Source organism: Musca domestica, unplaced genomic scaffold (assembly GCF_030504385.1).
Source record: "Musca domestica strain aabys unplaced genomic scaffold, Musca_domestica.polishedcontigs.V.1.1 18, whole genome shotgun sequence".
NCBI lineage: Eukaryota > Metazoa > Arthropoda > Insecta > Diptera > Muscidae > Musca > Musca domestica.
The window spans coordinates 4,377,412-4,402,308 of record NW_026712238.1 but is presented as its reverse complement, the minus strand read 5'-3'; the positions used below and the strand labels follow the sequence as shown (position 1 = coordinate 4,402,308).

The 24,897-nt window shown below is 32.0% G+C and overlaps 1 protein-coding gene across 1 annotated transcript in view; it reads left to right on the top strand.

Annotated features, from left to right (window-relative positions):
* The window catches only part of LOC101889994 (voltage-dependent calcium channel type A subunit alpha-1), a 206,278-nt gene that overhangs the window by 139,897 nt on the left and 41,484 nt on the right, over positions 1–24,897 (top strand). The window contains exons 21-24 of the mRNA XM_059120872.1: positions 1,599–1,781; positions 12,268–12,362; positions 18,508–18,786; positions 24,592–24,794. Coding sequence (XP_058976855.1) covers positions 1,599–1,781; positions 12,268–12,362; positions 18,508–18,786; positions 24,592–24,794 — 760 coding nt within the window. The remainder of the gene's footprint in view (positions 1–1,598; positions 1,782–12,267; positions 12,363–18,507; positions 18,787–24,591; positions 24,795–24,897) is intronic.

The following is a 24,897-nucleotide window of genomic DNA, read 5'->3' as shown; positions in this document are numbered from 1 at the left end:
GAAGATATATATGGGAGCTATATCCAAATCTGAACCGATATTGATAAAATTTGGCTTAAGTATTTATCTGGGATTTGGTACCAAATATCAGTGCTGTGGAGTGCATGTTACACATGTGAGGGACTCAAAACCCCAATCAAAACCACAATTAACCCCAAATCGGTTGAAAATATATGGGAACTAATCTGATCCGATTGTCACCAATTTCAATAGGGTTCGTCCTTGGGCCAAACAAATATTGTTTGCAAAATTTCATTTCAATCGGATAATAAATGCGTCCTGCATTTTGTGTACAAGAATACATAGACGGACGGACTGACATGCATACATCGACTCAGAAAGTGATTCTTTGAATATCCTCAGAGGGTCCGCTTCTTTCTCCCTGTTACAAAAAAAGCACACAGACATTATACTCTTACCACTATTTGGTGTAGGGCATTAAAACGACCAAAAAGAACCCTTTGTGTCTGGCAAAGTTAGTATAAACAAAAAATTTAAAAATTTCAAGGAATCTTGATCGAAGTATTTCAAAGAATGTTAGGGAGAACTGCGATCTTGGCCCTCTATTAGGTTACTCTACAATGTAAACTTTCGAAACAACGTCTCTTATATTTTTAGCTCTACTTTCACATTTTTTGTAATTAGTTTTTTTACGATTCACGGTGTTATTTGGAACTACTTGTGTTCTATACCGATTAAGCAGATCAGCCTGGAAAAGTACATATTTGAAGATATTTTGGTCACCAAACTTTTTATGGGGTTTACCGGCCTTTCACGTAATATTTAAATGTTGACTTTGAAATTCCACAATTTATTGTATTTATTTGAAATGTGGTTTAAAATAATTTAATTTTTGATTAATTTAAAACATTATTGTCATGAAGAATTGTTTAATTTCTGTATAAAATGAATATGTTTCACAAATTGGTGTTATGTAAAATTTTGTTTTATTTTTGTTGCAATTTTGAAAATTACCATTATTTTCATTTGCTTAAATTCTTATAATTTTGCTTTACAATATAATTTCATTTGAAAAATTAATATTTTTGCTCATTTTTCTCACCAAAAAAAAAAAGAAAAAACCAAACAAAAAAAACTCAATTCAATCTTGTATATCTTGTTCTATCTTTCTCTAAATTTTTCTTGTGTTATGCCTTAATTAGTCGAATAAAACTAGTGTATAATGAACTGCTGAATCGATTCTAAATTTACTTTTTACAAACATATCATTTATTTTTTTCTCTTAACAAAATTCTTTACAAAATTAAACTAACAGTAAATTTAATTAATTTTTGAGAAACAATTTCCTTTAATGAGTACAATTTCGAAAAAAATATCCCCTTGCCCCCCACCCAAAAAAAATATAACGCATTACCTGAAAAAAATAAACCAAAAACAAATTAATCAACAACAACAAATGAACACATTATCAAAACCATAAATCCGGCTAATTATTTGATTATTCTTGTTTCCTTCTCCTTTTGTTTTTTTCTTCCTCATTCTACATTCTCTGTATTCTATATTCCTGTTGTTGCTTTGCGTGTATGCGTAAATTTATGCGACATAAATGTGTGCGTATGACCAAAAATATTTTACAGTCGAACTCAATCAACGTTGGCTTCCTGCGTTTATTTCGTGCGGCGCGTCTTATCAAACTGCTACGCCAAGGCTACACGATACGTATTCTACTCTGGACATTTGTACAATCATTCAAAGCACTTCCATATGTCTGTCTGTTGATAGCCATGTTATTTTTTATCTATGCCATTATTGGTATGCAGGTAAGTTGAAGTTGAATTTTGTTAATTGTTATTAATTATTATTATTAATAATACTGATATAACATATAATATTATATAATGATAAATTGTTCATATTCTATGGTTTTAAATGTGGGATTTTCCATTGCAAAAAAAAATTGATTACTCAAACGCCTTTGGAAAGTCCCAACAATTTTTAAATGCTTTTTTAGTTTCAATTTCAATGTATTTTTATTTTATTAATATTTCAATTTAAATATTTTATTTTTTATTTTAATTTTTATTTAATATTTCTTTAGCCAATTGGGCCGTATTAGCCCAATGAAATAGTTATTTTTCAGGGACCCTTCTTCTTTGTTAGAGTTCAATCAGTCTAGAACAGTATTTAATTTTCGAAAAATTTATTTTGAATAGCAGTTTTAAATAGTTTATCAATTTAAAATTAGGGTTTCACAGTTTATAACAATAGTTAAAAAACATTCAATATTCGATAGGAAAAGTATATTATTTTATAACATTTAAATGATTAGCGTGAATAACAAGGGGATGATGTAGCTTTAAGAAATATAGAATGGAGAGTGTGCCTACCAAAATTTAAAAAAAAAACAATAAAGAATGGTCAACAGTTGGGCGGGATAAATCTATGATACCCTACACCTATTAAGTAGAACTACCATTCAATGTCCAAAAATACAACCATTTTGGGCTGACAATACATATTTGATGCACAATGTCCATTAAATCGGATGAAGTTACCCATGGAAGGTATATCCAAATCTGAATTGATATTGATGAAATTTGGCTAAGGTATTTGTGAGCAGTATCTGATATCTGGTACCGAATAGCATTGCTGTTAAGAGCATATTACGAATGTGAGGGACTTAAACACCCAACCGGAGGAAAAATTTCACTCCATTTGGGCTGATATTAACCATTTGGTACACAATAAACGTCAAATTGGATAAAGATATATATAGAAGCTGTATCCAAATCTAAACCGATCTCAGTAAAATTTGTCAGAAGTATTTCTGTACTGTATCTGGTACCAAACATCATAGTTGTGGAGAGCATATTATGAATGTGAGAGAATTAAACACCAATTGGAGGAAACATAAATGTGGAAGCTTCAGCGTAATCTGAATTGATTTTAACCATATTTAACATACTTACAAGGTGAGAAAAAACTGCAACAAAGAAAATCCCCATAATTTTTACATTTTTTTTAATTTTATTGAATTCAAGCAAAAAATGTCGGAAATAGCATCAAATTTTAGAATAAGTTAAGATTTTTTCGAATTGGTCACCTTTGGCCTTCATACGGCCAATGAAACCGTCACACGCTGCCGAATGTTGCTCTGCGGTATTAGCATCAAATTTTAGAATAAGTTAAGATTTTTTCGAATTGGTCACCTTTGGCCTTCAAACGGCCAATGAAACCTTCACACGCTGCCCGAATGTTGCTCTGCGGTATTTTAGGCCATTCCCGGCGCCTGCTTGAGGTGATCGACACTTTGGTATTTTTTAGTGCCAACCTTGCTTTCCAAAATACTCCAAACACAATATTCCCACCGATTGGTATCCTGAGATTTTTGTGGCCATTGTTCGCTGGAAACGAAAAGAAGAACCTCATTTTGTAACCATTCTTGGGTGGCGCGTGCTGAGTCCTGTTGGAATGTCCAAGGTCTGCGGCCAAAATGCTTGCGTGCCCAAGGATTTGATACACCCTCTAGAATAATTTCGCGATAATATTCGGCATTTATTCTGATGCCACGGTCGATTAATAAGAGCGGAGAGCGACCATCGGCTGTTATGGTTATCATCACCATGCACATGCATGAAGGTGCACATTTTCATCTGACCTTTTGAGTCTATTTTCATTCTGTTGCGGTGTAAGTTCTTGCACTTTTTGGAATTTAAATGGCTTTACCCCAATGGCTTTACTTCCGTCCACTTCCTTGATGTCGGGCTACGCTACCATTATCACGGTAACGAGCGATGGTACGAGATATAGACAGATATAGTTATTCAAAAATTTAACCATTTGAGGCGTAAGGATTTTTAGAATTTTAAGAGAACTGGAGGCTTAATTCGCATTTTATGATCGTTTTGGTAATTCAAAGTTGTGAATCTTTGTGGGGCAGGTACCAAAAGGAATGGACCGATATATACAATCTTCACAACAGATCTTGTGTTCATAGAAATATTGTGATGCGACGAGCTTGAAAGAAATCGGAGGTTTATTTCGCGTTTTACGAGCTTCATTGTTATTTAAAATGTTGACCCATTATAGGGGAGGTACCAGCAGCGGTGAACCGATATATCCCATCTTCACAGAAGGAGTGGGCCGGTATTATTTATGATCGACCTCGATCTAAGTTTGATAACAATTTTAGCATGTACCAAGTTTGGGCCAAATCGGATCTCCCTTCGAGAGTTATCAGTCAGACAGACAGACGGACGGACGAACGGACATCCCTGGATTGACTCCAAATCTCCTGATATGGATTTGGTCCAAAGAGATCTTTCGGTCTGCCGTCTTCAATCCTTGAATCAGTTCGCCATATTTTCCATGTTTTTGAGTAGCACAGTCTCAATTGCTGCAAATAGCTTTATTAGACCAAATTGAAGACAGTTGACAGTGAATCAAAACACAAAATGAGCATGAACTACATAAACCAGTTTTGCCAAAAAGAAAAAGCTAAAAAATTACTCTTCATTAAAATGTTATTGTAGCTGGATCGCCAGCACTCATTGTTAGAATATTACTTCTTTGTGTGTCGGCAAATAGCTCATGTTGTTGAATGATCATACAAAGTCGATATTTTTAGCCCGGGCAACACTGAAACACTCAACTTATTTTTCCACAAGTAGTTTTATGGAGAACTTGGATCAATATGGACACCGGTTTTAGGACACATTATGACATACAAATATCGACTTTAAAAGAAATCTGATAGAAAATGTGGCTGAAATCGTCAAAAAAACCGAATATCTGCAGGCTCCGTTTCGTGGGGCAATAGAAAAATGTTATGTTATATGGATAAAAATATGCCACAGGAGGTTAAACCCATTAAAAATACCAAAAATAGGGGCTATGGAAAACGTGGACCTATGCGGACAGCGTTCGCCGCTGGAACTAAAACCCATTACGAATTACAAATGCAAAATTTTAGACAATTCCGTTAGAATGTGTCAAAATACGGAATATTCGAAGGTACATTTTTATGGGTGCTGTAGTAAAACATGGACCGACACAGATTATATTCAGCATCCAAAAGTAAAATACATAACAAACTCTTAAAAAAAAATTCGGTTGATGCCAAATATCGGGAGTTACGGTTATATGGGCGCTATATGAAAACTTTGACATATGTAGACAATGCTTTGCCACCAGAGGTAGCACCCGTTACAAACTCTCAGTAAAATTTTTGGAATGATTTCATAGAAAAATGTGACTAAAATCATTCAAATGCAGAATATCCACAGGTACCGTTTCATGGGGCTATACGAAAACGTGGACCGACATAATGAGATATGTCAACATTCTATTCCAATCACAATACAAACTATAGTGCCAAATTTTTACTGTGCCAAAGCTCTACTGCGAAAAATGTGGACTGTATCCTGATTTGAACAAACAAACGGACATCATTAAATCCACTTCGAATTTTTATACTACTCATGACTATATATGCTTTATGGGGTCTACAACAAAAACTGAGATGTATTACAAACGGAGTGACAAATTTAATAAGATTTAATAATAAGAACATTTATTAATGGGTCTAAATTAAAAAGACACACTTCTATATTTGTATAATAATACCGACAATCTCAAATCTTCCCTTGTTATTCACAACATTAAAAAACATTTAGATAGGTACCACATATATATTAAAAACAGTATAAATATAAAAAATATTAGTAATTTCTTATTTTCTTCCTCTCTATTAAAAACAAACTATGAAAACAACAACCAAACAAATATTAATAACGAAACATATATATATTTATTATTTATATATGAAAAAATAACTTTACACAAAATCAAAACGTTTTGTATACGAATATCCCTTCAACGACATTCTACAAATGTAATGAAAACGTAATCGTAATACGAAAACCGATAACTTCAAATTCAAAAAGGTTTTCGGCAATATAAAATACGATCCGAGATCTGAGCTAAACCGGCACAATAATTTTCAATCGTTCTCCGGAGGGATCATGCTGCTTTTTCGGTAAAAACCATTGTTGATTTTGAACAAGTATTTGCAAAACAAAGTAATTATTTTTTTAAAAAGTATATTTCGTATTCAAAAAAAAAAACAAAAAACCTTAAACAAATATTTGAAAAATTAAAACATTCCCCAAAACAACAACAACAATTTTATTTCATGTTTTTATGTAGCCACCAAAACATACAAACTGTAGAACCAAACAAACAAACATTACTTTGAATTTGAATTACCAATTACGTCAAATGAAACGCAAATACACTGTCACCAACCACCCAGCCAATCAAAATACAGCCACATTCAATCACCACAACAACAGCAACCACAACGAATTAAAAATCGATCAATTTTGTATACTACTACAACATACTATTATAATCTATATACTATATATACAATGTATAATTAATTAAACTCTAACTTGTTTAAACAAAAAGTAACGTTACCTTAGATTTTTGTTGATCTACCCATAAACGAACGATAATATAATAACCAAATAATTGCTACCACTAATAATTAATAAAATTTATCGATAATTTATTTTTTGAGGGTTCCTTTGAAAAGTAGTTAGTGATTTGTGAATTGAATTGAACGAAACAAATAAATAATAACAATTAATTAATTAATACCTATGAAGTATTCCATATATTCGTATTTGTTGAATATTAAGAGTGTTGTTATTTATTTTCGTTATCATTTCCTTTGAATGCTTCTCTTATGAGTTCCGGTGGTTTGATTCTTATTTCCTTTGATTTGTGTGTATAAAAGTTCGAAAACTAGTTTATTGTTTGTTTATCATTTCCGTTTTTTGTGCAGCAAAATAATTATTTAAATAGATAAAGTGTACATGTAAAAAAAAAAAAAAAAAAAAAACAGTTACGTTTCTATTGATGTTGGATTACGTTTTCAGTATTTTCCAAACCTCCTCAAAATTGTCAAAAACAAAAACCAAAAAAATAGAAACTAATCACCAATTGAGTAATATCCCATCCAATTGTTAACCCCGAAGTTAATATAGATTAGAAGTAATTGAAAAAAAAAAAAATCACAGGTACATTTTCGCTAAGAGATTGCTAATTGTGAATGCTTTTTATGTTTTTCCTGTGATCCCATATCCAGATCCCACAAAACTTACTATTTTGAACAAATTTCAAAAAGCGTTATTGCATAAAAATTATATATTTATTTAAAGAAAAAATGTCTCATATATACTCAGAAAAAAAAAAAAAAAAAACATCTGGGGCTACAATAAGGAAATTTGATATGTAGGTCACTGTTGGAGAGTAAATGGGAAATGAGACAAGATTTTTGGAAATGTCTTTTAGGATTTTTTTTTGTGCTAATATTCTATACCACTAAGGCTAGAATATTGAAATTTTACAGATTAGTTATGACGACAATACGAATATTATTATATATATTATATGGGTCTTTTTGATCTTTTTTCCAAATAATAGCTAAAACTCCTTTTAACAAAACAAAATATACCACAAAATTATTTGCCATAAAATTCTAATTCACATCCTAGAAGACATCAAAAGTCCGCTTTTTTTCTAAATGCCTGTAATTATTAATCGTAACGCTAAACACACTTTAGGGCCAAAACCGTACTTTATATACGGCCAATGAAACCGTCACACGCTGCCCGAATGTTGCTCTGCGGTATTTTGGTCCATTCCCGGCGAAGCGCTTGCTTGAGGTGATCGAAACTTTGGTACTTTTTAGTGCCGTTCTCGCTTTCCAAAATATTCCAGACACAATAGTCCAACGGATTGCTATACGGAGATTATGGTGGCCATGTGCGCTGGAAATGAAGCGAGGAACCTCATTTTGTAACCATTTTTGGATGGCGCGTGATGGGTACGATTGTCCTGTTGGAATGTCCAAATACCACTTTAATACACCTTCCAGAATGTTTTCGCGATCATATTTGGCATTTATTCTGATGCCGCTGTCGATTAATACGAGCGAAGAGCGACCATCAGCTGTTATGAAGGCCCACGCCATCACCATGGCCGGCGCTTGAGTTCTGGTGGCCAACCGAAAGTGCACATTTTCAGCTGACCTCTTTGGCAAGTAATCACGATCATTTTGTTTGTCTACGAACTGCTGGACAGCGAATGCTTTCTCAGCGGAGAAAACCAAATTCGGCTATTTACCACTATCGGCCAAGCGAAGCAACTCTTCAGCTCTTTTGAGTCTATTTTCTTTCAGTTGCATTGTAAGTTCTTGCACTTTTTGGAATTTCAATGGCTTTACCCCGAGCTCATTTTTCAATATTTTCCGAATGGAATATTGCGATATGTTCAGCTCACGAGAAAATTTTCGATTAAGTCGCTTCTTTACTTTTCCAACCATTTCTTCTGATGTTGCTGTTTTCTTCCGTCCACTTTCTTGACATCGGGCTACGCTACCAATATCACGGTAACGAGCGATGGTACGAGACACAATAGATTTATTAACATTTACATGCTGGAGTCCACTAACGATAGCCACTTTTTTACTTTTTTTCTAGAAAATTCATGCCAAAATTCTTATGACCGCTTGCAAACAGTATATTGAACTGTCACTGGAATAATTTTAACAGCTGTCGAACGAGTGGCTTAGAAATGACAGCTGTCTGAAATTGGTTGCAGTATTTTCATCTCACCCTGTATATATGGTGGAGGATATAACAACAATATTAGCCAAACGAGCACTTAGGTCATTTTTGAATTGGCAGAGTGACTATCATTTGTCCTCTATAGCCTCAATAATTCCATCTAAGGCTCTCCCAGCAACAGATGTCTTATCAGTCAGTGAGTTTTCTTCAAAATTTTGGGCAGCCATATAATGAGTTGTTACTAATTTTCCACCAATTTCTGTTTTAAGATCCGAAAATTTCCATTCGTGACACCACCATCATTCGTAATTTTTGAATTGAGTAATAAAACAAGTAAGCAAAGGCTACAGTCGAGCGGGGCCGACCGTTGAATACCCTACAACACTATAATAAACGATATAGTTTATATAGGCGCGACACTCGAAAGAATTCCACAAGATATTGTGACAAATAATAAAAGAAAACCATCAGGTTTCGTTCTCTAATTTTCGAATAATAGCAACTTCCTGGTCTTCCTAGATCTGGAACCAATATTTTCCAAAGACCTATAACCTCTCAGAAGTGGCAAAAGATTAACATTTATTATTTGTTTTTGACTGAAACGCATCTACATGAGATACAGCCTTTTGACTATATTCTTGTCTTGCGTCTTTCCTGTATTTGTGAATTCTCTAAAAAGTCACTGGAATGGACATTTTCGTATTTTGTCTACAAAAGTTGGCAAACTATTTCACACATTGAATATTTTTGGATGGCCATCCGAAACTGCTTGGCTTTTGCAATGTCCGGTAACCCCCATCCAAATGTGCGTAAGGATCGGGCAATAATTATGACCTGCTGACAATTTTGCAGTTTTTTGGTCCATTTCAACCCCTAAATATATAGCGATCATCTCCAAAAAGAGTAGGCATCTATTCTGACCCTCATCTTATCCCCATTTCGTAAGGATCGGGCCATAAATGCGATCTGTATATGATATCCTAACTACTTAGTTTTGTTAGCTGTAGAAATATTACCAAATGTTTATTGAAAATGAAAATATGCCAAAAATAAGACAAAATTGAAAAAATATGAGAAAATGTTACAAAACCAATATTTTCATCTTTAGAGAGATATTTTTATGCGATTTTTTAAACGTTTTTTTCTTTCCTGCCAAGAGGCCATTTTGAATTAATGAGAACTGTCGAAATCAGTTCAGCCGTTCTCGACATATAACAGATCTTTCAAGCATATCTTCTTTGATAGACGCACATATTTTGCTATATATCCGTTTTGTTGGATGTTAACATCAATGTAAAGATCAGAAGTAACCTTGTCATGGCTTTGTAATTTCGCCGGGATTTAAAATATTGGCGGTTTAATGAAAATTTTTGAATTTTTTCAACACAAAAGATATGGTCTATTTTACCCGCTAAATATTATCCGATGACAACCCAAATTGCTAGGCTTCTTCCCCGCCCTAAACTCTAGCTACATGCGAAGTTCCGCGTCGATTGGTCTATAATTGCGACTTGTATAGCTACTGCAAAATCCGACATTTTTTCAGTTTTTGGTCCATTTCGACCCCTAAATATTATGCGATCATGTCCAAAAGAAATAGGGTTCTATTCTGACCCTAGCCCCACCTCCATTTCGTGAAGATCGGGCCATAATTGCGACCTGTAGAGTGATTACAAATTAACATGGACAGACGGACAGACGGACGGACGGACATACATAGCTAGATCGACTCAGCTCGGCGAGCTAGGAAGATCCATATATACTTTCCTATGTGGGAAACCAATATTTCGAGGTGTTACATAATTTTTGGCCCAATCAAACTTATAATACCCCCAACACATAGTGTTGTAGGGTATAAAAATGTCAAAGGTATTTTTGTCTCGAATGCTGATTTGATAAACTAATTGGTTTACAGATTTTTAATATATTAAGAAAAATATGAATCTCAGAAAAATTAAAAAAAAAATAATTTCAGAGACATTACGCATTGAAAAGGAGTAGGAGTGTAGATTTTCATAATATAATTTGAAGTATTTCAGCGTAATTTGAATTTCACTTCAAATTCGAATTATTCCATTTCAAAATTTGTAATTCGAAGAGCCTAAATAGTCAGTGTAAAAAAGTTGTCCTATTTTTCAACTACCAATTAAAAAATCTAAAAAATAAATAAAAATCAAGACAATTAAAAAAGCAATAAGTTCGGCCGGGCCGAACTTGGGATACCATCCACCATTTGGAACGAATTGGGAATTTTTCAAAAAAAAAAAAAAAAAAAATAAATAAATAAATAGGTAAATAAATAAATAAAAATAAAATCCATTAAAAATTCTGTTAAAATCTTAAAAATACCGAATATTGGAAATGCCGATGTATGGGAGGATATACTATATTGTGGACCTATATAGACAAATCTATGTCTGGTGGTAAAGTACTCAAAAATAACTCCTTGTGTATAATTTCAGACAATTCCGTTGAAAAACGTGGCTAAAATCATCAAAATACCGAATATCAGGGGGTACCATTATATGGGGGCTATACGATATCGGGGATCTATATAGACAATTATCTTCCAGAGGATAAAGTACTCTCAAGGAACTCCGTTATATGGGGGCTAAACGTAATCGTACACCGATGTAGCCCATCTTCGAACTGCAGACAAAAGACAGATCTTTGGAAATTTTTAGCTTCCAATCTTAATTCGTTTTGACTGTAGCGTGTTTAAAGAAGACAGACATACGAAGATAGTTTCTTCTTAGAATTTTACGCTGGGTCTAAATTTATTATTTCTATGAGTTACAAACGGAATTACGAACTTAACTATGTATAGTGGAGGGTATAAAAATGAAAATTGAGAATGTAACGAATTACAAACGGAATTGGAATATTATGAATCACACATGGAACTCTCGAATTACAATTAAAATGCTTCGAATTATGTGTAGCATTCTAATTCTCAAATACATATGAATATATAGTGGTATAGAGATTATTAACTTTTAAGGCGTTATATAGAAAAAAAATTTCATAACTGATTTATTTTAAAATCACAACAGAAATAATTCTTTAATTTTCGAGTTTTAAATCCACCCATTATTATTTACATAAATTATATATAAATAGTAATGCAAAGCAATTAATTTTATGCCAACACCAACATTCACACAATCTTAGCGAAAACTGTGCTTAACCCTAGTAACCAATATCCAAATTGTTGAATTTTGTTTAGTAATAATATATATTGCAAATTGTTTTTAATGTAAAACAAACAATACAAAATATCCAAAAAAAAGTTGTTTCTTTTTAACGAGTTGTTATTTGTAGTTAACAAGTTCTTCTTTGTATTTTAAAAAAATTTAGAACGCTTTTCTATAATTTCGTTCTGATCATTTACATGAAACACTCCACAACTAAAGATAACGTTTGATTTTGTTTGAATATGATTTTATTTTCATTTATTGGTATTAGTAAATATTATTTTTTTATATTATTTATTAACCATTACTGTATCTATAAGAAAATTATTATTTTTTTCTTTAATTTTTATTTTGATATTATTATAAAACTCAATCATTTTCTCACAAAACAAAAACCAAAAAAAACTAAAACTTCTTTTGACATTCGTAACGCGTGTGTCGCTGTGTGTGTATTGTTGTTATTGTATCGCAAATAGGTATTCGGAAATATCAAACTAGGGACAGTGGAAAATACGATAACTAGGCACAACAACTTCCAATCATTTGTACAAGGTGTTATGCTCCTATTCAGGTATGTAATGATGTTTTAAACTTAAACAAACTCAACAACAACAACAATAATAAAAAAAACGAAAAAAAAAATACAAAAACCCCAAAAAAAAACTCTAAAATTATCTACTTTGGAAAAATAGTACAAGAAAAATGCCAAATCGAACAACATTAATTGATATACATAGTTAAATGTTCATTAATTCGAATACAACGAAATATTATTTTTCTTATATCTCCTCTGAAAGAAAAAAAATACAAAACTGAAACAAAACAAGAATTAGCAAATGTCTTTACAACGTTAGATTACTCGCCTCTAGAAAATCATGGAAAGCAAGCGTTAGGCTTGGATTTCCCACATGCCATTAAGGTTTACAATTAGGTGGAAAGTTTTCTTTTTCTAGCCGGTTCATATATATATCACTAGTTGGTTTCGTTACATAAATAAATGTCCGTTATTTGTTTCAATTTTTCTCTTTTCGAAAAATACAAAATTTATTTTCAAAGAAAATAGTTCTTTGTGAATAGTTTTCATTTTCTTTATGATTTTTCAGTTTTCATTTTATAATTTTGTTAAAAAATTCTCTTTGTTCTTGTTTCTTCTCTCTGACTTATGTTTCAAAAATTGTTGTGTATTTTTGTTAGCAAATTTTCAAATGAAAACTCTACAATGAACCCACACACAATGAATACTAAACTCACACCTTAAATCGCCGCATATTCATAATTATGGTTATGGTTTTCATTCTTCCTAGTTGATTTGTCATTCTGGAACAGAAGACTATGTTGAGTTTATTCGTTGATAAAGCTTGCATTGTTCAATAAGTTACAACTTGTGTTTTAAATATGGTTTATAATATTAAATATTATTATTATTATTCTTATGGAAACAAACAACAAACAAAAAATACAAAAAAAAAAAAGAAAAACGCTAAGAATTTGCACATACAATTTGTTAATAGTTGCGAATAAAAAGCTGATTAATTTTTTTTTGTTTCATTTACATTATCCTTTTTTGTTATATCAATTTAAAAGTACTCATTTTGTTTTCATAATCCCAATTTCGTAGAAAACCAAGTGTTGCAGTAAAATATTTTATAAAAACCAATTACATATATTTTTAAATTTATAATTTTATTTGTAGCTGACATAGTTGTTAAAAACATATATACATATATGTATTTAGTTAATGTTAATAATGCTACAAATTTTTAATAATTAAAAAAAGTAAAAAGCATCTAACTTCGGTCGGACCGAACATTAATTTGGAAGGAACATAAAAAATTTAAAAAAAAAATCCGGAAACTACCACTTAAATGAAAACTGCTATATAGAGACTATACGAAGAGGTACCGTCATATGACGGCTATACGAAGACGTGTACCTTCATACGAAAGTTATTTCCATAGGTTGTAGTAACCATTAAGATCCCCCAATACGAAATTTGAAACAATTCCTGTCAATAATGTCCCAGAAATCATAAAAATACCGAGTATCGGGAGGTACCGTCATATGGGGGCTATGCGAAGACGTGGGCCTGAATACAAAAAAGCTGTAGCACCCATTACGAACTTCAAATAGCAAATTTGAAATAATTCCGGTAAATAAGGTCGCTAAAATCATGAAAATACAGAATATCGGGAGGTACCGTTATATGGGGGATATACAAGGCGTGGACCTGCTTAAGAAATTTTTTGATATAGGCTGTAGCACCCTTTACGAACTTCAAATGCGAAATTTGAAATAATTCCGGTAAATAAGGTCGCTAACATCATCATAATACCGAATATCGCGAGGTACCGTTATATGGGGGCTTAACAAAGACGTGGGTCTGAATACAAAAATTTTGTCATAAACTGTAGCACCCTTAACAAACTTCAATTGCGAAATTTGAAATAATTCCGGTAAAGAAGGTCGCTAACATAATCAAAATACCTAATATAGGGAGGTACCTTAGGCTGTAGTATCCATTACAAACTTCTAATATCCAATTTGAAACAATTCCGGTGAATAATGTCGCTTAAATCATTAAAATACCGAAAAAGGGAGGTTTCATTATATGGGGGCTATACCAAAATGTGGACCTAAGTGACCCATTTTCAATACCAAAATTCCTGCAGACATAATACACATTTGAGTAAAATTTCATCAACCTACTTGATTTTGTTCGGAAGGAAGAATAATTTCCACAGATGGACGGACATCGCTAAATCGACATTGAATTTTATGCTGATCAAGAATATATATACTTGGTGGGGTCTAAAATGTATATTTCGAGGTGTTACAAGCGTAATATACCCTCCTAACTATGGTGGAGGGTATAAAAACAAGTTAGCAAAGGCTATAGTCGTGCGGGGCCGACCATGTGATACCCTACAATACTACAATTTGTCAGAAGGGCCCTTATGCCCAAATCCAGCTAAATATAATCCAATGGTCAGGTTTCAGGACCATTTGGATCACAAGCATTTTTCTGTTTTTGGTTCATTTGAACCCCTAAATAATTTGCGATCACCAATTTAGACACATCTATATACTTTGATTATCTACGATATTCTATATTGTTGGTCCATTTTTAGTCGTTGGTCCATTTCAACCCCTAAATATTATGCCATCACCTCCAAAAGCTATATAATAATTTCGTGAGGATCTGGCCATAATTTCGACCTGAAGTTTCATTACAAATTAATATGAAGAGACGGACGGACGGCCATTCATAGCTAGATCCATATATACTTGCCTATGTTGGAGACCAATATTTCGAGGTGTTACATAATTTTTGGCCTAATCAAACTTATAATACCCCCTACACATAGTGTTGTAGGGTATAAAAACATATATCGGAGCCGAATACCACAAAATGGAAACGTACGTCCCGAAATTCACTCCACTTGGGCTGATATTAGCCATCATTTGCACAATTAACCTGAAATCGGATTAAGGATATATATGGGGACTATATGCAAATCTTAACCGATCTCAGTATAATTTAGAAAAGTATTTCCGATCTCTATAAGACCAAATATCATTGTTCTCTAATCCATATTACGAACGAGAGGGACTTAAACACCAAATCGGACGAAATATACATGTGGGAGTTATAGCTATATCTGAACCGATTTCAAATTTGATGTACTTGCTTCCAGACTAAATTCTGATGGATGTGCGAAAATTCAGGATTTTTTGACAGATATTGGCCATTTGGTGCACAACTAACCCGAAATCGGTTGAAGATATATATGGGAGCTATATCCAAATCTGAACCGATCTTGATACAATTTGACAGAGGTATTTCTGAGCTGTATCTGATATTTGGTTTCAAACACCATTGCTGTCGAATGCATATTGCGAATAAGAGGGACTTAAACACCAAATCGGATGAAAAATATGAACAAGAGCTATTCTATATAACTGAACCGATTTTCACCAAATTTAATGTACTTGCTTCTAGACTGAATTCGGTCCGATATGCCAAAATTCAGGTCATTTGGACTGATATTAAATATGTGGTGCACAATTAACCCGAAATCGATTGAAGATATATGTGTGAGCTATACCAAATCTGAACCGATCTTGACAAAATTTGATACACTTATTTCAGAGCAGTATCTGATGTCGGGTATCAAATATCATTCTTGTGGAGTGCATATTAATCATGTGTTAAAACCCCAAATCGGATAAAACATATATATGGAAGCTATTGCTATATCTGAAACGATTTTCTCCAAATTTGATGTAATTGAATCTAGACTGAATTAGGTCAAATATTCCGAAATACATCTTATTTGGACGAATATTACACATATGGCGCCCAATAAGATTGAAGTCAAAGGAAGATATTTGTGGGAGCTATATCTATTTTTGGACCGATTCTCACCAATATCAATATGGGTTTTTCTTGGGCCAAACCGAAGATTTGTAGAAAGTTTGCCAAAATTCAAGTTATTTGGACTTATATTGGCCATTTGGTGCACAATTAACCCGAAATCAGTTGAAAATCTGACCCGAAGACGTGGTCCGTCATGAGTAATTTTTTACCATAGGCTGTAACACCGATTCCGAACCTTAAAAATGAATTTTTAAACTATTCCGGTGAATAATGCCGTTAAAATCATCATCCTGAACCGACATGGCCCATCTACGAATTTGTCTGCCTATTGGTAAAATATACACGAGTTGAAAATATTTGCCTTCTACCTCAGTTCTTTCCAAAGGCAGCTTGATTACAACAGACAGACGAAAAAGACGCACAGACAGACATCGCAAAATCGACTTACAATATTAAATTTTCATGAATTTAATAAAGAGACCACCCTGATTCTTGAGTCATTGGCATTCAAATCTTTGTTTTCAACCAAATGGAGAAAATATTCAGAAAAAAAATTATAAAATTATTTTGATACAGAATATCCATTAGTGAATTATTTGTGTTCGAATGAATAAAAAAAATCTTTCTCACTCTCCATCTCTACTCATCCACCTTACTTGAGAAAATTTCAGAATTTAATAAAAATTAGACGTTTATAAAATTCAGGAGAATTTCCATTTATAATCTGAAATTAGCTGGATATTTGCAGTATCGAATGTTATACCTTGTGGATTTTTGCAGGGTGTTATGTTTTTGAAAAGAAAAGAGAACTTAAAAATTCATGTGAATACTCGGTCAGTCAGGACTTTAAATCGTACTAAGTGTCGACAGAACGACATTCTTGTGCCGCAAATGGACCGTACATAAAATAAGTGAAAGCGAATTAAAAAATGGACTAGGAGTCAGGTTCGACTTTATTGTTTATTTTATTTAAATCGATTACGGAATAAGCTTAGATTCGCTGCATGGAAATTTGAAAACAACTTACGGTTTTTAATATTTTCTACTGATATTAAATACATTTAAAACAATATGGATTTTTTCCAAATAAAAGAACAATTTAAGGTTCCTACACCATGTAGATGTCGATAATGTGGATTTTTTAATGACTATTATCGTGAACGTTTGAGAGAAAAGCTTTTATCGCTAGTAGTTGAAGGACTGTAAACCCATTGACCAAAATTTTCGGAGACCTGTCAAAGTCGATGTTTTTCGGTTTTTATGGCCTAGTTAAACAAATATCGATTTATGAAAGTCTATCAAAGTATGTATATCAATGTCGTGGCGTTTACTTACATGACGCATCCTTTGTTGATATATTAATTTTAATTTTCTTTAAAACACAATTTTTACAAAATATCCTCAAACCTCATTACGGGTAAGTTCAATTTATAAAAAAATAATAATAAAATATTTTACTGCAACCAAATATTATAGATCACAAAATTTATTACAAATTGGCAAACACCATCATTAGAAAATATTCAAATTAGAATTGGCAAATTAGTTTTTTAGAGCATAACGAAAAACCATGCATTTCTTAGGTTCTTCTAACAAATTAGGCTATTACATATATTTTGTTTCAAATTACCTTTCTCCCACCCGCCCCCGTTTGAGTTATAGTTTACCACAACCTATTCAAAAAAATAAATTCAAAATTTTTAATAAAATATCAAAAAACCAAAAACAAGTACTAATTAATGTTAGTGTGTAAATATAATTAAATATTTTTCAAGTAGATAATTTGAGTTTTGAAAATATTTAACAATTTTTATTATAACAAAGTAATAATAATAACATTAATATTAATAAATAATAAAAACAAATACAAACAACAATTTATAGTATATAGTAATATAAAAAAATTGAGTAGTATAAATGAAAAAAAGCAAACACTTTCACAACTAACAAATATTTTGTTGATTTTCTCAAACAAGAAAAAAAAGGAAAATTTAACAAAATATAAAAAAACAAACACACAACAACAAAATGGAACACAAACGCCAAAAACACTATTTGAAAAAACACAAACACACATTTGTTTTATCCCGTTCCTTAGAGTTGAACATACATTCGTTTTTAAATTCTACTCTAGTATTTCAAAAAAAAAACAATTTCATTTTTATTTGTAACTTTTGACATAAAATCCTTTGTTAACACTATTTACAAACAGAAAATCTATATTTAAATTAACCTTAACACATAGACATACTTTTGTGAAATTTACAAAATACATTTTTTTTCGAAATATTTATATATTTTGTTTTTATGAGATCATACTAATACCATGTCATTTTAGATGTGCAACGGGCGAGGCGTGGCCGAACATTATGCTGGCGTGCCTTAAGGGGAGGCCATGCGATGAAGAAGCCGAAAAGGGTGACGAAACCTGTGGTTCCACATTGGCCTATGCCTATTTTGTATCGTTTATATTCTTCTGTTCGTTTCTAATGTTGAATTTGTTCGTTGCCGTCATTATGGATAATTTCGATTATCTGACAAGAGATTCCAGTATATTGGGTGCCCATCATTTAGATGAATTTGTTCGGATATGGGCTGAATATGATCCAAATGCGACGTAATTATCAATTTAATATAATTACCTAATTAATTAATTAATTATTCGTAAAAAATATTTGTTAATCATTGTTCGAATTGTTGTTATACATATTTTTTTATTTTATTTTTTATGTTTTGTTCATTGTCACGCAGTTTTTTTTTTAATTTTCATGTGCAATTATTCACTAATATATATATATGTGTGTATGTTGTTATAATTTGCCAATGTTATGTTTTGTCGTCGAAAAAATTTTTAATTCTTTTGTTTTGTGTATATTTAAGGTGGATGCGGAGACTTGAAACTAAATTTATAAATTATAAAAATTAAATGATATTTCAATGTTTGTTTTCTCTTTCGAGACGAGCTTAATGATCTGAAATTTGCAGTGAAAAGGAAAGCCAGATAGACACTATCACACACTCACCACTATGCGACGCGTTTCGCCGTTGGTTAAGCGGCTCATCAGGCATATTTGATGTGGATGATGGCTTACAAGGGCCGTTCTCTGGAAAGTAGTATATATTTCGAACTTATTGCAAATTAGCATATGCGAATTATACACTAGCAACTCTCCAGGTTCGACTCAAGTTCTATTGGCAGATCTTTTTCACAGCAACGTTTTGATGATATTTCTTTTTTAAACAAATTAAGGAAGATACCTCCAAAATGGTATCACTCTAAAGCTATTAGCAGTCAAATCCTCGTATCCACCCAAATGGAGAAAATATCCAGAAAAAATATTTAGACATTTTGAATCAGAATATCCAGCAATTAATTATTTTTATTCGCCTAAATTAAAATAATATCGGAATATAGTATTAAAAAGAACTCTCCAGCTTAACTTAAGAATATTAAAAAATAGACCTTTATACAAATTACGAGAATATAATCCGCATATGTTGGGAAGTTTGTTGAATTTTTGCAGTTCCGAATTTATGCAGAGTTTCAAGTTAAATTATTTTTAAAAATTGAAAAAAATTAATCCAAATTGTTATTTTAGTGAATATTAAGCATAGTCAACATAGGTGAGAGCATTTACTAGTCGTTAGCCGTCAAATCTTTGTATCCACCCAAAATAGAGAAAATATTCAGAAAAAATATCATGTTATTTTGAATTAGAAAATACAGCAGAAAATGTTTTCTACTCGTCTACTTGGATTGAAAAAGAAGAAATTAAAAAAATATAGACTTTCATGCATATCAGTATAATTAATCTGCAAGTATTGGCAAATTCGTGGGATTTTTACAATATTGAAAATTATTCTTCGTGGATTAAATTTAAAAGGAAGTTTTAGAAATTTTGTACTCAATGTTAAATTTTTCTAGAAGTTTCAGATGTAAAAATCCAGTGGAATAGTTTGGATTATTCTCTTGGATTTTTTAGAACTTTGGTGGATTTATGAAAGGAATTCAGGGACATTGTCTCAATTTGGTGTCAACTTTTAAATCGCGACTTTTGTAAGATTGTTTCGTTCTTGTCACAGTACAGCCAGAATATTTAATATTTTAAAAATATTTGACTTTTTAAATAAATTGGGAATTTTAAATTGCAATCGAAAGGTTATGCAAAGACAAAGTCTGCCAAGTTTGAGAGAATTTTTGGATCATCGTGGAAGGACTCTCAAAGTCTGTGATTTTTAAATAACTTAGTTGGATTTTTGCAGCATTGTAAGTCATTCCTTGTGAGCTTCGGCAGCATATTAGGTTTTTTAAAAAGCGAAGTTTAAAATCTGGGCGAAAAGAAACGAATGTGTTTTCGGCCTTTTTAAAATTTAATAAAATTATGGAAGAGTTTTAAGAACCATCTCGATTTTATGTGAAATTTGCAATTATTTGGTTTCAAAAGTCCATGTAGTATAGCAAAATGGCGAATATTTTTAATCCGCAAACCAATGAATGTAGGACATGAAAGGACTATTGAAGTCAGCCGAATTTATAGAATTTTTTCGTAAGCACTTGAAATTCTGTGAATTCTTATAAGATTATTAAAATCAGTACCAGCATTTTTGACTTGGAATATTGTGAAAACTCAGTATCCTTAGTTTTTGTATTATGAAATATATTTTTGGGGACTTTTAAAGGTTTATCAAAGTTTGTGGATTCTGGACTACCAAAGTCGTGGATATCATAATCCGTTTATTTTGGAAGGACTGTTAAAGACTGTGGGTTTCTGAAGGACGGTTAAATACAGCTAATTATTCAAAAATCACTGGAGCCAGTAGTTTTTTTAAAAAAAAAAACTGTCAAAATCCCATAGCGTATTTTGCAGGATTAATAAAGTCAATTACAAGTTTTTGAAAAGACGGTTAAAATCCAAAAATTTCAAAGGACTATCTAGGATCGGTTTTATTTAAACATTCAAATTTAGCGGAATTTTGAAGAACTCTAAAAGTCCGTGGATACTGGAATGTGTTTTAAATCCGTGCGCTTTCCTAAAAATTTCAAATTTAATATATTAGCGTTCATAGAATTTTTTAAAAATCAGTAACTGGGAACATCCAAGTCAGTGGCAGAAGTTTCGAAAGACTATCTTTCCTTTTTGAAAATTGTTAAATTCAGTATAGTTGACTTTTAAGGAATCTAGAGAAAGTTTTTTGGTACTTTGAAAATCTTACAAAGTCAGCATCGTGGCTTTGGGTTTTCGAAGGACTGTTTTGGGAAGTGAATCATAAAAAGACCACTGATGCCTGTGTATTATTAAAGGACTCTCTAAATATGTATCAATCGTGGATTTTCAACATACGGTCCAAGTCCATGGATTTCAAAGGCCTGTCTTTTAATGTCCACCACCATTTAGAAGAAAATTGCAAATTTTCAAAAAAATCCATTTAAAAATGCGACAACAATTTTAATAATAATTAGTTTTTGGTGATATAATTATGCCAGGAAAAGGCAATACCTATTGCGAACCGAAAATAATAATTTTGATAAATCCGTTGAAAATTTTGGCTAAAATCGGCAAAATACCGAATGACGGAAGATTCCATTATATTGGGGACATACGATGATGTTGACTTGTATAGATAATTTCCTGTCATAGGAAGTGGTACCCATTACGAACATAAAAAAACAAATTTGAAATAATTCCGTAGAAGACGTTGACCTGTATGGGTAATTCTGTTATATGAAAAAGTACCCATTAAAAACTCCAAATATTAAATTTGAAGCAATTCCGATGACACAAGTCATCAAAATAACAAATATCTGGAGGTGTAGTTATATGGGATCTATACTAAAACTTGGAGCTATATGTACAGTTCTATACGGAAGATTCGGTTTTCGATTGTGACAAAATATAGATGATATATAAAAACGTTAACCTATATGGCCCGTTTCCAATACCAATAAACTGACAGACCCATAATACATATGAGTAGAATTGAATCAACCTACGTTCGGAAGCTAGAGTTACATCCATAGGCGGACAGATAGACATACGGACAGACATGACTAAATCGACATAGAATCGTGATCGAGAATATATGTCCTTTGTTGGGTCTAAATGGATATTCGATTTTAAAAAATGTAAATGACCTCCTCAAAGTGCTGGTTGGTCTATTCAACTGTACTGGTGGAAGGGAGGTTTTAAAAAATAAGAATAACCTCCTCAAAGTCCAGGTTGGTCTACTCAACTGCGCTTATAAACGCCATAGCATTAGTCTTTGTTATGTTGACAATAAAGAGATCTCAATACCTTCCAATGGTATAGTGTTGAGGGAACTTTCCGTCTCAACACGTTCAAAATAATACTTGAAGACCAAACTGTCCGAATAATCATTATATGGCAAATTAGCTTTCCCACATTCGGACTAACATCATCGAAATTCTGTGAAGTCCAGCCAGTATGTCATGCTTATTGCCATTGGTTATGCGCCTTATCAGGCATATTAGATGATATTTTAGTGGTTATATTGTCGATTTTGGATACGACTTGTATGGAAATAATAACGTCGTATTTATCTAGATTATTTAAAAATAATAGAGGAAACCAGGTTGTATTGTGAATTTAATATATTCAATTTCAAAATAATGAATATAAAATTTTGAAATATTTAATAAGACAATATTTATATGCCATTATGCTTTCAATTTGCTCCATAAAAATGTCTAGGAAATATTTGAATATTTTCTCCATATTATTTTCTTTTTAATTCTTATAAATAATTGGTGTAATTACAAGTAGATTGTTGTACAATAATTTATTTAAAAAAAATAATGTAACATTCATTTTCTTATCATTTCTGTTCATTAGTAATCTGTGATTATGGTTTTTTATTTTCCTTTCTGTTTCTGTCCTTGTTGTTCAAGAAATATTGTTACTTAAGCTTTTTAACAAAAAAAAAAAACCAAAACTCACATTTATGTGTTTGTTTTCTCTTTCGAGACGAGCTTAATGATCTGAAATTTGCAGTGAAAAGGAAAGCCAGATAGACACTATCACACACTCACCACTATGCGACGCGTTTCGCCGTTGGTTAATCGGCTCATCAGGCATATTTGGTGTGGATGATGGCTTACAAGGGCCGTTCTCTGGAAAGTAGTATATATTTCGAACTTATTGCAAATTAGCATATGCGAATTATACACTAGAAACTCTCCAGGTTCGACTCAAGTTCTATTGGCAGATCTTTTTCACAGCAAAGTTTTGTTTTTGTAGTGATGGATTTTTTGTCCACAACAACTACATTGCTTCCAATGCATACACTTGTTTTAGTGCTGCTTTAGGAAGACGGGTTAATGGCTCTGAACGTAGAGACGGCAACTTCTAGTTGGCTGCACACCGAGGTCCGCGGTTCAAATCCCACAGCCAGGCTCGGCTGAATTTTTGAGTTTTGCCTTGTTAAGTTTTTTAAGTTTCGTTATTTAACACAAAATTTAAAAACAAAACAAAAACAATAATTTTTGCAATACACCCAAATGCAAAAAACTCTAAAAAGCTTAAAGCGTCTATATTAAATGATTATTATTTGATCGTATTTGTTTCATATGCGCAATTGCAATTTTGAAAAACACATATCTATAAAAAAAAAACTAAAAACAATCCAAAATAACTTAACTACGTTAACAAAACACTTAACTTCAATAACAAAAAGGTAACAAAAAATTTTAATTCTTAACAAAAAAAATTGCAAAATATTAAGCTTACCTTTTTACTTCCAAACTATTAGATGATAACTTCCTCTATAGTACAAAACAGCTAGATTTCCTCAAACAGATTTCCTAATTTCTTTAGCAATTTAAGAAAATATATAGCTTCTTATCAAAAACCAGAGAAAAAAAACGCTTCAAATATCTCCCCCCAAATAAGAAGCCACAACTATTTAAGCTATGCAATTTATCTTAAGCACTAAACAAGGCTTCAAGCTTTCCTAAAAAAATACCAAAAAAATATTTAAGCTAAAAAAACCAGACAAAACCACTCTTAACTCAACATAACACTAAACTGATTTTTTTCTAACTTAAAACTTCCTAATTTATTTAAAAAAAAATCGTATTTTCAATTTAATCTGTTAGTCCGTAAACTTTTCCTATCAACAACTTTTTTTAAAATCTCAATGTTGTTACTTACGTACTATATGTGTAATATATATGTGTGTGTGTCTGTATGTCTTTTTGTATATTGCTACTATTGCTAAAAAAAAACAAAAACAACAAGAGATTTAAATAAGCTTGCTTTCAAAATTTTCCACTCAAAATTAATTTCAAAAATCCTTTTATCTTCAAATTCCTTTTATGTCGCGGTATATGTCTCGTTGTATCTGTGGGGGTTCTCTCTACCGATCGCCTTCGAAATCGTTTTTGTTCATTACTGTCTGTATAAAGTGGTCGCATACTCTATACGGAAATGTATGACATGTTGAAAAATATGGATCCTCCATTGGGGTTCGGTAACAAATGTCCCAATCGCCTCGCCTTCAAGAAACTAATACGTATGAATATGCCCCTGGACGACGAGATGAGAGTACAGTTTACGACCACGTTATTTGCATTGATACGAGAAAATCTTAGTATAAAAATGAGACCGGGTAAGTACAAAAAAGAGAGATTATTTAATATTCTTTAAAAAAATACACTTTAGTATCCCTACACCACTATAGAATAAAGTATCAATGAATTGAAACAAGTAAA